At 38.3% G+C, this 17,528-nt stretch overlaps 1 protein-coding gene across 2 annotated transcripts in view; it reads left to right on the top strand.

Annotated features, from left to right (window-relative positions):
* LOC129231810 (FH1/FH2 domain-containing protein 3-like) overlaps positions 1-11,280 on the top strand; it is a gene marked incomplete at its 3' end in the record, with an annotated part of 200,123 nt that extends 188,843 nt beyond the window's left edge. For both annotated transcript variants that reach the window (XM_054866198.1, XM_054866190.1), the window contains 6 exon segments: positions 11-154; positions 1,269-1,333; positions 2,455-2,619; positions 7,662-7,750; positions 8,778-8,969; positions 10,193-11,280. In XM_054866198.1, the coding sequence (XP_054722173.1) occupies positions 11-154; positions 1,269-1,333; positions 2,455-2,619; positions 7,662-7,750; positions 8,778-8,969; positions 10,193-11,280 (1,743 nt within the window).
* Between the last annotated feature and the right edge of the window lie 6,248 nt (positions 11,281-17,528).

Below are 17,528 nucleotides of genomic sequence, written 5' to 3'. Positions count from 1 at the left end.
TTTGCTTCAGACTCTGAATGGCCTGCCTGACCAAGATGCATACTATGATGTTGTGGACAGTCTCGAGGAACAGGGAATGGAGAATGTCATCCAGTACTACATGTCCAAGCAGGGCACCGACCTCGATCTGCTGCAGCAGTTTCAGATATACGAGGTAAGGCATTGCCTTAGTGATTGGACTAGTATCCTTGACTGTTGCACCATTCCAGACCATATTTACGGGTTTCAAGAGGACATTTGACCCCCCCCCCTCCTTCCATGGCTTTCAAAAATGTTCATATGTGTGAATGTGTGTGCATGTATTTTATTGCTTTTCTTTTTAGAATGTTATGAATATTGAGTAAAAACCTTTTGCTTCCTTCTCTGGTGGAAAACTTTGAAATGACCTCCTGAACATTCAATTGCTGGTAGATTATTTCGTTCAACGTTAAATAATCGATGAGAAAAATAAATTTCATTTTAAGTACCAAAAAAAAAAAAAAAAAAAGAAAAGTGATCACCACGAACAAAATACATGAAATGATTTTTTTTATGTCAGTGTATGGTAAAAAGATTTTTAAAAAAAGTCTCGGATCGTTTCTAATTCAATAAAAATCGTTTCAAGTGTCAAATATTCAGCAGTTAGCTCTTTTTATAAATTCTTGAAACGTTTTGCAGTTTTAAATTGCTCTGTAAGAAAGAGTGGAAGCGAATGAATATCCTGGTTTTTCAATACTTACTCTGGAAGTGACTGCACTGATGTTGGTTTTGTTTTAAAGACTCGGTAAGACCAACTAGTGTCCTGTACTGAGTGTTGACGTCCGAAATGGACGTGAAGGTACATCACTAAATAGGCTGTTGCTTTGAAGCTGGAGAATTGGACTTATGCATAAGAAAAGACGCGGTGTATAGCATGTTTGGTTTTAGATAAAATCACAGAAAACGGTCTAACATAAGTTTTGAACTCATATTGGCTTCTTTAAATAAAACTTGTGCATGCCTCTAGAAATACTTGTAAAACTTTAAAAATTAAAATATTCAGCATTTGTGAATCAGTAATCGTTTAAATCATATATCTCCGCCTTGAGTTTTAAAATCTATTGGCTCAAGGGTTTTTTTCTTTGCTGTGTGTCTGCATTTTAAAATATGTCTGTTTGTATTATCTATTTTCCAATCGATGTTTCTGCTTATCAAGACAAGTCAGGTAATCTTTATTCAATGCGTGAAACCAAACTGCATTCAAACTCGAGTGTTTGAATACAAAATTTAAGTCATATTTTCTTTTCTAGGCTGTTTTGAAACACGAAGATGGAGTGCCCAATAACAAACCTTTTCCCTTGGATGCACGATTCAGGTGAGAAATTGTAAAAATAAGATATTTTCAAGGTCTTTAAACTCTATATTGACCACTCAAAGGCAAAAAATATAGTTTTGTTTTGCAATAATAAGTTTTAGACTCCTTTTTTCTTTTGAAATTTGGGTACAAATAGGGGATTCGGGATTCTTAGTTTCTTGAAATTCAAGTCCCCTTAAGGCAACTTTTAGCTATCTGTGGTTACGTTAAAACCCTTTGAAGAGTGAATAGTTAAGCAAAATTCATAATGAAAAAACATTATGAGTACTTTAACTATATCATTCAGACATCGATTTTTCTGTCAAAAAATGTATTAATGAATTTCTTTAACAGGAATTTCTTTAACAGGTGTCCGCATTTGTTCACACCGTCAACCTACGGCAGAAAAAAACCGTGTTCATGCATGCAAAAATGATTTTGAATCCCTTAGAGAAACATGATTGACTACCTCAGGGAAAACGAAGAAAAATGATTGACTGTTTTAGCCAGGGCTGTGGAGTCGGAGTCGGACTACTTTTTGGTAAAGGAGTCGGAGTTCGTCATTTTCCCTTCAAAGTTCGCAACTCTGCTAGTGCTTTCGGAATCGGAGTCAAAGTCGGAGAGATTTTTGGGAAAAGGAGTCGGAATCGAAGGTTCTATAATTCGGAGTCGGTCATTTTCGTTCCGACTCCGCAGCCTTGGTTTTAGCACAAATTAAAAGTTTTAAAATCTGAAAGAAGAAAATTCTATTTTGAATTCAACAAGAAATTGAGAATTTGATGATTTCAACAAGAAATTATCAAAACAGAATAAATAGTTTTGCTGTACTGCCATATAATGCTGTTCATTAAAGTCAAAACAAAAGGACCCAAGTGACTTTGCTTCAAAAAATTCGGAAAACAGCGAGAAAAATATTTATAAATTGGTGATTCACTCACCTAACCGGAACATCTGCCTTGAACCCCAGAGCCCTTGGTCAGGAAAACTTGGATTGTCACAGTAGATCTTGGCCTTCATGGGCTGTCGCGCCATTTGATTTGGTTTTTTAAAAGCCAGGACAAAAATAATCACTTTCAATCACGATTTTGGATTAATTTTAATAATTGGAAAATTTCTAATTTTTTTTCTTTGTTTGTCTCTAGCCGGCAGGTGCCCAGGAGCCGCAGACTTTCGGATGAGAACGACCGACGGAAGAGCCGCCGTCATTCTGTGGGAACCGTAAATAACTCGGAATCCAAACCAAATAAATTCCACAGCCGTTCTCTAGAAAACACCCCGGAAGAGTCCCCCTTCCTATGGCAGGACCGGTAAGTTTTAAGAGTTTCAAACTCCATTACTAATTGGAAGGAATATGTTAGATATTAAAATAGTCAAAAATGCAAGACCGTAGGAAACATCCAAATTCTACAACTATCTACACTGCACACCGAAAGTTCAAATCATTAGTAGGTGAAAACAGAGCCATTTGAAAAAAGGGATGGTGTGCAAGGAGGGTGTTCGCTACCCTCTTCTGTTGAGACGAGTGCCACCACAGAAGCAGAGCCGGTCTTAAGGAATGCGGGGCCCGATTAGAGCGAGTTCTGGTGGGGCCCTTTACAGAATAATTGTATTTAATTTAAGACACAAAAGCAGAATGAGAGTGAATTTAAAAAATGTTAGAGACTGATAAATTTTTGATGGCAATTCAGTGCTTTGACAGAAACCCAATTTCGTACCAAATGCTACAAGACCTAAAAACGAAATTTTAGATTATCCTTGGTGACATCAGCAATAGGGCGAAGGTGGAGAGAAAATTCTAGAAATTAAAACCTTAAAAACCTAGTTTTTGTCAAGAGAAGAAGTTTAAGAAGGGAGAGGAGTTGAAAAGACTCTCCCGGAAGAATTTGTAAAACTCATGCCAAAATATCAAATTTAGGCATTTTGTGGTAAAATTAAGGGAAATGAAGTAATACGGATTCTCGACTGAATTATTTCAAAACTAAAGTTAAGTTTGAACAAACTTTGGTGACATTAGAGGATCCTATGACCTCCCGGAAATTTTTCAATATTGAAGTGCAAAAACGCAATTTTAGGCTATTTTGATAACGAAAAAGGATAGATGAGATGAATGTTCCGAAACTGATGTCAATTTTAGTCTATTTTAAGAAAAGAAGAGGGAAGCTGTCCCGTGGAATTTTCTAAAATCTAAAGTTTCAGCTATCAGTGTGTGTGTGTGTGGGGGGGGGGGGGGGGGGTTCGGAGTTACATTTGACATTAGTAATATGATCCTAGTTGTAAGTGTAGGTTTGCGGAAGATCGGTGGTACATCTCAGGAGTAAGGGTTTCAGACATCTCTCTGAGTTAGTTTTAAAAAACGCAATTTTAGACTGGTTTTGGCGATGTTAAAGGAAAACAAGCTTCAGGGAAACACCCCAGAAACGTTTTCGAAATTTAAGTCTAAAAAACGTATTTATAGGCCATATTTGCTTATGCTTGGGGAAGAATTGGATTCAAAGAAGCACCACTGGATAATTTTGCAATATTGTATCTTAAAAAACGCTTTTTTAGACGATCTTTGGTTTTAAAAACGCACTTAAATCGATCTTTGGTGATGTTAGGAACAAGAGAAGTTCGATGTCCTTCAGCTGGAAATGTTTCGAAATTGAAATCCTAAACACGCGATTGTATTGGCCATCCTTTTCGCGAGAGGAAAGATATGGGGTTTTGGGAAACACGCCCAACTAATTCTTGAAATTGCACTTTAAAAAACGCAATTTCAGACGTTCTTTAGAGATATTAGGCGAAGGTGAGGTTTGAGTGTTTCGAAATTCTAGCTCAAAAATTACTTGCGTAGACAATATTTTATGATGTTAATAGAAGGACAGGTGTGGGTACTGGCTCTCGTAAAATTTTCGAAAATAAAGCTTCCGTTTCAACTGTACAGAGAGTTTCATTTTTTTTCCGGATATTTATTTGACACAAGTAGTTTTGGAAAAAGAAAACCCATCAATTTTACTTCCTATGCTTTTAGCGAATTTAAAATTATCTAACAGTTTCAGGAACCTCCTTTATCCCATTGATTAGAGTGAAAGTAGCTCTACACTTCCAAATTCAACATCAGTTAAATATTAAATTTGAACTTTTTTTTTCATGCATTTTTTCTCTTGTTCATCCAAAAGAAAAAATGATTTTTTTTTAGTGCGGGGTCCCTGCTAGCGCGGGGCCCGATTGGACCCTTTTGCTCTAATCGGCCTAAGGCCGGCCCTGCACAGAAGATGGAAAAAAAACCTTGTGTTCTCAGGGGCATCCCAAACTTATTTTCGGGGGGAGGGGGAGGGCGGAAATTCTCAATTTGCCGAACGGATCTCCAATTCTCGCCAAATAATGATCATTTTGAAGAATAAAACTCCAAATTTCGCCGAATGATGATAATTTTACCGAATAGAACTCCAAATTTTGCTGAATGAGGACAATTTTGCAGAATCGTAAGACAAAATTTGCAGAAAATTTTGGGAGGGCACAGTGACCTCTTGTGTGTTTTTAGTGTAAGCAACACGAAAATAACTGTAAAAACTGTTCGGAAATCATTGCTCAAAAACTGCTTGTGTATTTTCGAGGAAAGTCCGAGTCTTTCCTCGGATGACTCTTCATCCAACAGCTCACACTTCTTTGCATTAAAAAAGGTGTTCATTGTAACACCGAAACAGGGGCGGATTCAGGGGAGGGTCAAAGGGTCAGCTGACCCACCTGTGACAAGATTTTTTTTAATGATTATTATTTGAACTTCAAACTTTTAGATCCGAAAAAATAGTATCTAGAATTAATGTTTTCCCTTTTTACTTTCTTCTATATCTAATATATAGAAGAAAGTATTGGATTCGTGCAAATTTTCGAATTTCGAATTTTGTCGGATTCGAACTTTTGAGGTGCGCTGAGTCCATTTCAACTATTTTTGGAAAATGTCTGTCTGTCTGTGTGTATGTGTGTGTGTCACGTCTGTGTGTGACCAGTTTTTTGTGACCGCTCTACAGCAAAAACTGTCGCATGAAATCGAACGAAATTTGGTACACATATGTGCCCCTATGTGAACTTGTGCCCATTGGTTTTTGGCGCGAATTCCTCCAAGGGGGGTGGAGCAATGGGACTTTTTTGAGTTACGCGTGCTTGCTATTCCTCAGGAAGTAACTGGCGGAATCAAACAAAATTTGGTCCATATGTTGCCATCAACAGGAACAGGTGCTGATTCAATTTTGGTGTCAATAACTCAAAAGGGGGTTGAGCTATAGAACGTTTTTTGTCGTCAATTGTGACTGCTGTATCTCAAGAAATTATGAACGGAATGAAAGAAAAATTTATCGGCAAGTAGCCCTTAGTGGGTATAAGAGCTGATTTTATTTTGGTGTCAACAGCTAGAAAGGGAGTAGCGCAATCGCCCGTTCTTTTTTTCCATTGTGAGTGCCCTATCTCAATACTACGTTCTAGTTGAAATTTGGAATATATGTTAATCCATATGTAAACAGGCTTCGGTTCAATTTTGACGCCAATCGCTCCAAGAGGTGCTGATTTATTTATTTATTTATTTATGTTTTGTTTTTTTTGCGAATAAAAATAGCTTTATTAATGCAACAATAATAAAGATAAATCGTAATAGATTGTCGTCTGCGTATTTCTCGTGATTTTAATTGTATGGAAATGATCGGAAATATTATCTCAATGATTTAAAATTTTTAACTGTTGCCATCTTATGTTTGTTAACAAATAAAATATTTGTAATTAATTCAAGCAAGGCTTTTAAAATAACTTTCAGTTTTCGCTCTTTGCTTTGTTTTTGCAATAATTCAGACATTGGGATGATCGTCTAGTTTTTGCATGTGTAATTTTGTATTTGTTGGGAATATTGTCAAGCATGGGGAGGGATCAGAAAAAAAAAGAAAAATATAGAAGAAAGTTTCGTGATGGCCACAACATACTAGTTTGCTTCGTCCTGTAAGGTTTTTCTTCCCAATACGTCAGAATCCAAAGGATGTGACTGGGTTCGTTTACTGGGCTACTGCTATTATGAGTTTTTTGTTCATTTTCAAAAGAACAATCACCTCTAATGAGCTTGAAAGTTTTTTCAGAGGACTCTTCCACTTCAAACCACAACTTTTGTGTGCTATAAAATATTTATGTAAATGTATCCAACTATTTAATATTGTAACGTGACCAGCCTGTCTGTCAAAGAAATATGATTTTTAGTGAAAATTTGGGGGAATATGATCCATGGCAAATGTTACGCCATTGAAAAATTTAGGGGTATGGGGTAATTTGAAGGGTTTTGATCTAAATTTTTGGTGGGGGGGGGGTCATAACCTATGAGGGGGTACCCATCGAGACTCCCCGCCCTGCTCCACCCGAAGGCTTTTCAGGGAACTAGCGAAAGCTAACCTACCTATGAGGGGGTCTGCCATCAGCCTTCTTGGGGTTGGCACCCCTGTTTGACTGATTTTTTTTTATACGGTATAACACGCTGACCATTGAAACTTGACCCCCCTTTCAAAAAATTGTGGATCCGCCCCTGCATCGAAACACGTATTTGCAGTAATTTGCAACTTTTGTGCATCAAACCTTCGGTTAATGGTTTCATTTAACTTTCAAGCATTGTAATATAATTCAAGCATTGTAATAATGGTATTTGTTCGTCACTCTTACAGTGTTGCCACTTTTAGACAATGTATTTTCGGCTGAAAAGCTACTTATGTGAGCACTTTAGATTGTGCATGTTTATGACTTGCCAACATTTCAGTGAACAGAAATCATGCGATTTGAGGGTGCTCTGTTCGCGGTTCGTAATCTTTGTTCATTACGTGAGAAATGCACGATAGTTTAAAAGCATTTTATTTTAAAACAATATTCGTCACATTCATAGTTAAAGCTAAATCTAATTTTGAAGAAAGTACATACTTGACGATACCTGAGATGTACAAATTGCATGATGTTTAAAAGGTTTGTACAGTTATTTCAAAGAAAAAGATACATTGTTACAGCTTGAATTTACTTTCTTGAAGCGAAATGTTCATTGAATTTTTCTTCAGCGGATGCAAGTTTCAGAAATTGATCCATTCGTAAGAAGATGCGAGTCGTTCTATTCCTTAAAATTAAGTTCACTTAAATAATCTTTTGTATTTACCGTTTGTTAACAATCAAGCTTAAAACAATGGAAAAGGTCATTAAAGTTACAATTTTCAAGAAATCAGAGAATATTTTAAGGAAATGTAACATACATAATAAACACTTGATATTCGGAAATAAATTTTCTTTTAGGCATCTAAAATATCTGCAGCTTGTAAAACCTGCATTCTGATAAGTAACACTTTCATTTATTTTTCAGAAATCAAAACCACTTGAACGATATTGGAAACAATAGAAACAATCAAACTACTAATGGGATGGTCAATGGAAATGGCATCAGCGATACTGGTAAGTAAAATAAAAATGCAGTGCATTGTCAATATCTCTTTATTCGAGCGTTAACTAACCTAAACATCACAGACAACAATAATGTAAGAAATTTTGTATTAAATGACTTATTAAGTGAAAAAGTGGAATGAAATGTACCTTTCTTACCTGCGTTGTTTTCTTATGATGTTTTCACACTAATTACGACAGCAAAAAAAAAATAAGTCTGGTTCAATTGACTGTTGCTAGCCCTCTGGCTGAAAGTAATTTACATGATGGAATAAGAAATTGTAATGATGGACAGCGAAAGGGTGTGTTAACTGAATTACACAGGGTGAATTCGACCTTATCTGCCAAATGAAAAGGGGTGTTAGAACAGCCCAAGTAGAGCATAGAAGCACCCGTTATCGTGTCCAATTCGTAAGCATAAACGGGTTACGGTAAAAAGAAGAAAAATGAGCTAAAAAACAAATTTCTGAGATTAAGACTGATTTCTGAAATTCCTGGGAATTCTACACACAAAATAAGAACATATTTGAAAAAAGCAGACAAAATCCTAGAAAATGAAACTATTTTCATCGAGATAGTTACATTTTTCGAAACATTCGAAGTACTCAAAGTTGAATTGGCGCCAAAATCTGTAAACGGCATTTTCAAAAACAATCGTTTGAGCTACAACCGGTCAAATTTACTAAAAACTGGTCCATCCCACAGCTTTCAAATGATATCACAGTAATTCATATAGGAGTTCAAGTCTGGCAGAAATTAAACCTTTTGTTTGAAACAGTAAAATCAGCATTTGTCAAAAAGAAAAAAAAAACCCTATTAGAGCCAAAAATTGCACTTTGACGTCCCCTCCCCCCTTTCTGATAAATGATTCGATCCAAAACTAGAAGCTGGATCCGTCATTGAAGGGGATAGACTTAACACTTAAGTGCTTTATCTTTGCCGCTCTTAAAGAGAACCTTAACTTTTTAAGTATATTCATGCATTTTTATCAGGCTTCATAACATTCATAATAATTTATCGTGATTCGGACATTTTATAGATCATGATTTGAACGGTGGCATCACTCCCGCCTTGCGTCGGAGGCGGGAAAGGGATGCTCGGAACAAATCTCTAATCAAGGAACAAGAGCAGAATGGAAAAGGAGGCATGTACCGGCGTTCCGACAGTCTTTCTTCTTCTAGCAGCCTACAGTCTGACGGTTGCGAACCTCTAGTCAAAGATGATACATCTTGTGAGTAGTCGCAAGTTTGCTTTCCTTTATCACGAGAATTTCAGTTGGTGTCCGAAGCATATGTAGTCCACCCCACTATTGTTGGCATTCGTCTTCGGACAATTGTTCTTCAAAACTGAATGAAAGCAAGAAAACTTGGTTTCTGAAACTGAGCATTGTCGGAAGAACTTTTCTTGGTGAAGCATTATTGTTTGCTTACAGTTTTGCAAGCGCCGTGAACCTGACTTCCGTAGTAGCCGAATGCCTACAATAGTGGGGAGGACTAACCATATTTTCTGATGCATTTAATATTAAGAATAATGCTTTTTTTTTCTTTTAAAACCAAAAACATGTACTATACATGTGTTTCCCTTTTCACATCAACGTGGTGGTTAAAATTTTTTTGCTCTCTTTAATTTTTTCTACAGCAGGTTGGCTTTTCTTTGCAATGCATTTTCCATTATCGTGCCATTTCAAATAGTAGCTGTTTTTTGAGCAACAATGTAGCTTCTTCATTACGGAAGAACCGACTAATACACAACAGCTAATTAGAAAGTAAACATGATAACACCCAGACAAAAGGATACGTATGCATGCCAATTCCTTGATTAATTCTTATTCTAAATTTTCAGTGTAAATACCGTATTGTCGTATTGTTGTCGTACTAACTCATAAATTTACATTGTGCATTTTGGCACTGATGATAAAGTTCAAACACAGCCTTAAACAAGGTGCTTTTTGAAACTTCATGACGAATCGTTATTTATTTATGTTCATTATTTACGCAGAAATTTAGCGCAATTTTCAGGATTTATTCCATAAATTTCAAGAATTTAATCGTTACACGTAAAAAATTATTCTTCGATTCTAAGACAGAATGTCGGTTATTCACAATTTGCTAAAGTATGAAGAAAAACAGTAGTTTAAGTATGACTATGTAAGTTCATTTCTGTATCTTATATTTTTATTCTGGATCGTCAGTAGTGTCATTATAATTTCGGAGAAACATAATTTCATTTGCAAAGAATTTTAATGTGTCATCGATTCAAAGCGGAAACATTTAAGATCTTGGGTTTGGGTAAATTTATTTGTGAGTAAGTAAGTAACCTTGTAGAATTAAGGAATGAAACTGAAATCTCGCACTAAGCACTAAATATGAAAACCTCTCATCAAATCTTATGCATGATTTTTTGGCTTAAATGTTTATTTAAAGAATTTGAAAAATATTTTCTCTCTCTCACCAGATATCTCCCTCGTAGAACGGCACCGTTCTCGATTCGAAAATCATGTTGATCATGAAAACCGAAAGAACAATGAACATTCAAAGCCAGAGACAGTCCAAACCGAAGAGAGAAAAAAACTCAGTGATACGGGCAGGCCCAACTCTCTTCCATATGGGATGACAAACAACAGTAAAAAATCGTGGATGCTATCCATGATGTATGGTAAGAGCCAAGATGAAGATGTCAAATCTCCCACAGAGACTCTCACGAACGGTGTTGAAATTGTAAATAATAACTACATTGTATATAATAAAAAGCGTGAAGACGATTCTCCAAATTGTCTGAAAAAAGACAACAGTGTGAAAGACATGCAGGAGAAATTCATACATCGAAATGGGGAATCTGGTGTCAGGTCTCCGACTTCGGATAGCTTGTCTCGCATTGGTGATCCCAGCGGCATCATCAGCAGGGCTAAGGAGGGATTAGCAGCCAGCAAGCATCGTCCAGAATCCAAGCCCATGACACCCCTTTCTCCAAGTTCTTCCTTCATCCAAGACCTTAAGAAAGCAGACAGTGATATACAGTGGGAGGGGCTTATCAAATCTGTGAAACGACCTCTCATTATCAATGATCTGGACTTCACAGATTTGAGACCGGAAGAGGATACTGATGTGTTGGAAAGTCTTGAGCCTGAAAGACACTCTGAAGTCAACGGAGGTCCACCACCGCCACCTTTGCCCCCTGGACTGGGTCCTCCTCCGCCACCTCCTCCTCTGCCGATGGGTGCGGGACCTGTACCACCGCCACCACTTCCTCAAAACGGCTCCTCACCTTGTTCATTCAGAATGAACGGGGTAGATTCTTCCCCTGTAGTGCCGCCAACGTGGTTAAAGAGGAACCAGCACCACTCTCAAGATGTGAAAGAGCCTTTGAAAGGGAAGACCAAAAAGACTGTGAAACTCTTTTGGAGGGAAGTAAAAGAAGATAAGGGCCTTTTAAAGAGGATAGGGAAGAAGAAAACCATTTGGGACGAATTGAAACCTGTTCCTGTGGACACACAGAAGTTGGAACACTTGTTTGAAAACCGTGCTAAAGACACAATCAATAAGGTGAGAATATTTCCTTCATTTGCATTTTCCATCATGTTCTCCCATGTAGTTGTGCTGTTGGCAATTTTAGTTGTTGAAATTCTGATTCACCTTTTGATACTGGTTCACTGTGCTGTTTTTTCCCCCTTCAAATCTGAAGAATACAGCTGTGTAACGGAAGCTGTTTCAAAATCAAGCAATGACGCTGGGTTTTCCTGAAAATTGTAGAAATAAACTGAATGGATTGAATCCTTATGCAAGAAAATCCTGGAATCAAAGTTGCTAAATTGTCTTTTATCTGATTGTCTGCGAAAGCTTTTATGTTTAAGAGGAAAATTTCTATGCATGTATAATATGTTTAAATTTGTATCAAAACTTTTCCTATACACGCTGCACTTATTACTATTGTCATTATTCTTTAAATTTAAAAGGATTCGCCAAAAGTTCTTTAGAAAATTTAATCAGAGAGAAAATTCTTCGAAATGTGAAAACTAATATGTTATTTCAAAGGAGAAAGCTAAATTGATTGTCATAGATCTCGCGTTCGTTTACCGTGGGGTTTTATCAAACAGCAAGTTTCCAGTTTGTGCCACGCAATGTGTATGGAAGAATGTAGGGAAAACCGGATAAAGTTGATACACATTTAGCATTTTTATTAAGCGAGGCTGACAGTATTTGAAAGAGAAAGATAACCATATTTATTTCTGGATTAACGTTTGTTATGTAACTGGAGTTAAAACTTCAAACATGCAGCATAATAGCTTATTCATTTAAAAAAATAGTCATTTCGAAAGAAATAGTCTTTAGATAAAGATAACATACATTTTCTTTTAATTTAAAATATCCATTTGAATAAAAATTCGAAAAAAAAAAAAAAAAAAAAAGCTTTTTTGCATACTTTGACGTAAGTTTCGTATTTTTCTTGGGAGAGATATTTAAATGTTTAAATGACGAAAGCGGTGCAACAACATTTTTTTTAGTATTTATATTAATGTGTTAAATTGATAAATAGTCTTGTTCCCATACTAATAATGCTTTGTGTCTTCCCATTTGCTTTGCTGTTCTGGCTGAATTATGATGTCTTCTTTAATGATTTTAATAGGAGGTAAGACGTTTATTTTTATTTTTCAATAATCATACTATTTTTCTTCGCATAATACACTCTGTCGCAAAAAAATATATGCACCTAGATGAATTAGAGCCACAATCATGAAACTCGGCGCAGATGCAGTTTGGTAGCCGATATTCAAATGATTAAAATTTCAGCGCCAATGAAACAAGGCTAAGCGCGCTATGAGCATGTGAGTTTCACAGGTGGGAGAGTTTAAAAGCGTGAGTACTTGTGCCGTAGGGCTATTCAATCGAATCTGTTGACTTCGGTAAACTGTATTGTGAGTTAAGATGCCTCTAAGACGTAACCAGCAGTAGTACGAACAGCTGACGGAGTTTGATAAGGGCCGTAAAATAGGCCTCAGAGAAGCAGGTTGTTTAAACAGGAGTATCGGCCACCACCTCGGTCGGAGTGATATGGTAGTTGCTCGGTGTTAGCAAAAATGGGTCACGGAAGGGGGAAGGTACCGTTGCGGAGGGTCAGGGCGACACAAATGAACGCGAGGATCGCGCAATCAGAAGAGCGGCTACGTCGGCACCGACAACGTCGCTAGCATCGATTCAACGCCACTTCCAGGCATCCGGTGGTATCAAGAGAAACCATTAGGAGACGACTGGCCGGTGTTGACCTTAAGGAGCCGGCGTCGATGAAGACGCTTGCCACTGACCCCACATCACAAGCAGTGTCGACTGGATTTTTGTCGACCTCGGACAACTTGGAATAACAGACTGGAGTCGTGGGATCTTCAGCGATGAATCCCGATTCATTCTCAGTGCTGATGATCACCGTACACGTATGTGGAGGCGCACCGGCTAGCGTTCCAATCCGGCATTTGTTGTCGAGCGGCACAGCCATTTCACAAGGTGTGATAGCATGGGGAACGATTTCTTGGGACACATGATCACCTCTAGTTGATCTCCAAGGCACTTTGACTTTGACAGCTCGCAGATACGTGGACAGCATTTTAACGCCGATTGTTCTGCCTATGCTATAAAGTCACCCTGGTGCCATTTATCAGCAGGACAATGCTCGTCTACATACAGGGCGACTCTCTCAACATTGTCTTCAGGGATATGACACTCCCATGGCCTCCTTGCTAGGTCACAAGACCTTTCGCCAATAGAGCATGTCTGGACGTGCTGGGAAGGCAACTGCAGCCATCCCGGGGTACAGGGGAACTAACGACGCAGTTGCAAAGATTATAGCATGATCTTCCGCAGGAGGTCATAAGTGACCTAATTGATTCGATGCCACGTCGTGTTTCGGATTGTATAGCTGCCAGAGGTGGCTTTACTACTTATTGATTTGTAACCTTTTGCATGCTGTAACTGCTTAATAAAATTATCTTTTATTCTGAATTTTTGATCATCTTCTTATCTCCTTATACACACTACATGCCTGCCAAGTTTCGTGAATGTAGCTCAATTTCTTCTGGGTGCATATATTTTTTGCGACAGAGTGTATATTGGGTAGTGAATTTTTCATTCCTTTTAATTACAAAATGGGCATAAAAAGTAAGAAAAGTTCGTCTAGACGTGTACTTTGGGAAATAAAGTGGTATTTAGACATTAGGAGGCATTTTAAAGCACAAATCATATTTGCTTTCATTACTGATGTGAAATTCAAATTTTAAAGTTTGAAAAGCGCGCTTAGTATCATTATCTATTCTTATAAAATATTGTATGCTCATTAATACAATCAAGGAACAGAACAGGAACAAAATATTTACAAAGTTAAAATACGCAAGGGGTTGTAATTAAGGATTACCCTGTTTGGACCTCCGTAGAGCTCGCTCTGAGACACGTAAGTCGTTGAAACTGTGTATATACGTTGGTTGTATGGACTCTGGAGAAACGAACATACGAACTTTGCATAAAAAACACTGGTACAAAATTTTACCACCAGGTTAGAAAGAGATGCATGTAGGAGAAACAATGTAGATATTTGAAAAAAAAATGCTTTATTTTGCCACAGAGCTTGTTCAGTGTGCTGTAATTTGCTTCACTTACGTGTGCAAAGCGTGTTATAACGCGTCGAACAGTACCGCGAAAGGTTTTTATATCTGTTGCTTTGTCTTAAGAATTGCAAGTTTTAAAGAAGCCATGAAGCCCTCTCCGGGAGCAATTATATATATAACCGTTAGTCCTAGATGTATACTTCCAATTGCAAAAATGTTCAAAATCAGATACAGGGTTAAGATATTGAAAGTTTGAAGTAAAAATAAAGATGAGTCAAAGAATACAAAATTTAACTTTTTATACGGACCCCAGGTCCCCTAACTTATGTTTAGGGAAATAATCTCCATTGAAAAGTAATTCTGACGCAAAAAGTTTGAAATTAGTACGACCAATACTCACCGAGATATGAAACGCAGCGTTTTGTGACTTACACCATTTTTCTCTCGCTGGCAATAGACACGTTTAGTGGTGACGTCAGGGGTTGCCAGAAACTCGAGGAAGTTTCCAATCATGCCGTTGCTATGCCCGTTGCTAAGGAAGAAACAACATAGGATCTTCGTACGAATAGGGTTAGAGCGATGTTTAATTGACGGTTTTTTGCCAATTAAATGCTTTAAATATTTTTTTAGTGGTTTCAAGTTACATATATGCCACCTGTAGACATCATTTGACGAGTATCGATAGTTTTTATATGGGAATCGGGTCAAAATTCCTTTTTTGGTCAAGGGGAAACACTAGTTCCCTCTGGGCATATTTTTCTGAAACGGAAATCAATTTAAGGTATAGTGCAGGGCAGATAAAAGGGTTACGGAGATATCCCACGGAAATTTCTATAAGTGAAATTTTAAGTTATCTTTAGTGACTTTAAGGGAATGGCGAAGGTTCGCAGAGTTTGTCTGGCAATTTTTCGATATTTAAATCTGAAAAACACAATTGAGAATCTTGATCCAAAAACCAGGTAAGTCCAGACTCACTCATTTTTGGTAAGACCAACAAATAACATCAGTGTCCGATAGAAAGGCTAATATCTTTCCCACGTTATTTACTTCAAAGCAGAGGTCTGATCTTACACTTGTGTCTCGTTATTGCATCAGTCGGAACCCAGGGGTGACACATCGTAACATAGACTGTGCCATTGAAGTTTTTTTTTTTTTTTGGGGGGGGGGGGTTAAGAGGCAGTTTTCTCATTTTCAGTGTCCGATAGAAAGGCTAATATCTTTCCCACGTTATTTACTACAAAGCAGAGGTCTGATCTTACACTTGTGTCTTGTTATTGCACCAGTCGGAACACAGGGGTGACACATCGTAGCATAGACTGTGCCATTGAAGTTTTTTTGGGGGGGGGGGTTAAGAGGCAGTTTTTTCATTTTAGGTGTGACTGTGGCATAGCTAGTGTGGGCAGAGGTGGGCACGGGTGGTACTTTTTTCAGGGCGGCAATTTCACACTTTTGATGCGAAAAAAATCAATGCATTTCCCAATAAGGAAATTACGTTGTTAAATTTTCAATAAATGTCACATTTTTCGGGAAGAGCAACCGAACCTTCATATCCCTTAACGTCACCAAGCAACCCAAACGTACAGATTTAGGTCTTCAGTCTCGAAATATTTCCAAGGGATAACGCCCACCCCATCCCTTCACATCTCATTTTCTAGCCTAATACTGAGTTTTTAAAACTTCTATACCAAGAAATTCCTGAGGGCAGTCAAACCCTGACCTTTCCCGTAAATTGATTAAAGATAGTATATTCTAAAATGTGGGGAGGGGGGGGGGGTATTTAGGACATCAACTTCGAACTTTAATGTCCCCATCTCATTCAGAGTCTCCCAAAATAGCTACAGGTTGGGTTTTTGAAACTCTAAATGTCCACGAAATCACCTAAAGTCATCACAGTTGGCTCCAAATTTTGCTTTTAGAAATTTCTGAGGGAAGCCCGCAAAGCCTTTTTTTTTTTTTTTCTCAATAATGAAGAAGCTCAATAATAATTTTAAGCTCAATAATAAGCTTAAAATGAGCAACAGTTTCGAAGAAGATTTCAGATGTGAAAACTTTCTCAGAACTCTCTCTCTCTCTCTCCTAACGTTGTCTGTCAAACAACGGATCAAGTCACGTTTTTAGGACTTCATTTTCAAAGAGTTTCCAGGTGAGACGGGGAGCCCCCAACTTCTTCCCAACATTTGGTAGACTTCCCAACATACACTGGTGTGCAAAAATTAAGGACGCAGTCGAAAAATTAGCATATCAGCTGAACGAAGAGGCAGAGCGGACAGAAAGACCAATCAGAAGATTAAGTAAGGTGATGTACGGTAGCACATGCGCAGATATGCAGGCAGACGTAGTGGGGGAGTGTCTGAGTAGTATAAAGCATGTTGTCGGTGTAAGATCAGTATTTCTGGCAAAGAGATTGCACGCCGTATAGCAGTTAAAATCATACCGAGTTGCTGCCTCAGCGAGAAATGGCGAATAATCAATCTGTTAGACGACATCTGGATGCTTTTACCCGAGGTCGAATCATCGGGAAGTTGGAGGAAGGCCGCAGTGTGGCTGCAGAGTTCGGAATTGCTCACAGCATCGTTTCACGACTTTGGAGACAATTTCAAACTACAGGAACAGCTATCCGGGGGTTCAGTAGTGGTCGTCCACGAGGAACCACACTCGCAGATGACCGGTATATTGTCTTACAGGCCAGAAGAAACAGGCGGCAGACAGCGGGAGAAATCGCTAGACTTACGACACAGGCGACTGGACGACCGATATCGCGTTTTACCGTGGCCAGAAGACTGCACGGTGGTGGTCTGTTCGCACGACGCCCTATACGGTGTATACCTCTAACGCCTGCCCATCGGAGAAGGCGTTCTTTGTGGTGCCGGGAAAACCGGAATTGGAGAGACAATGAATGGGGACGAGTACTCTTTACAGATGAGAGCAGATTCAGTCTGAGTATCGATTCTCATCGCATACTCATCTGGAGAGAGCGGGGAAGCCGCAATCATCCCTCGAACATCATTGAAAGGGACAGGTATGGAGATCGCGGTGTTCTCGTTTGGGGAGGCATCATGCTTGGTAGTCGTACAGACCTTCACATCTTCGACGCAGGTTCAGTCAACGGGACCCGTTATTGAAACGAGATTCTTCTTCCATATGTGCGTCTTTGTAGAGGCGCTATGGGGTCCGCAGTTCCTTTTCATGGACGACAATGCA

This window comes from Uloborus diversus, chromosome 1, assembly GCF_026930045.1.
Source record: "Uloborus diversus isolate 005 chromosome 1, Udiv.v.3.1, whole genome shotgun sequence".
NCBI lineage: Eukaryota > Metazoa > Arthropoda > Arachnida > Araneae > Uloboridae > Uloborus > Uloborus diversus.
The sequence above is the reverse complement of the archived record's forward strand: the minus strand, read 5'-3'. Positions and strand labels throughout refer to the sequence as shown.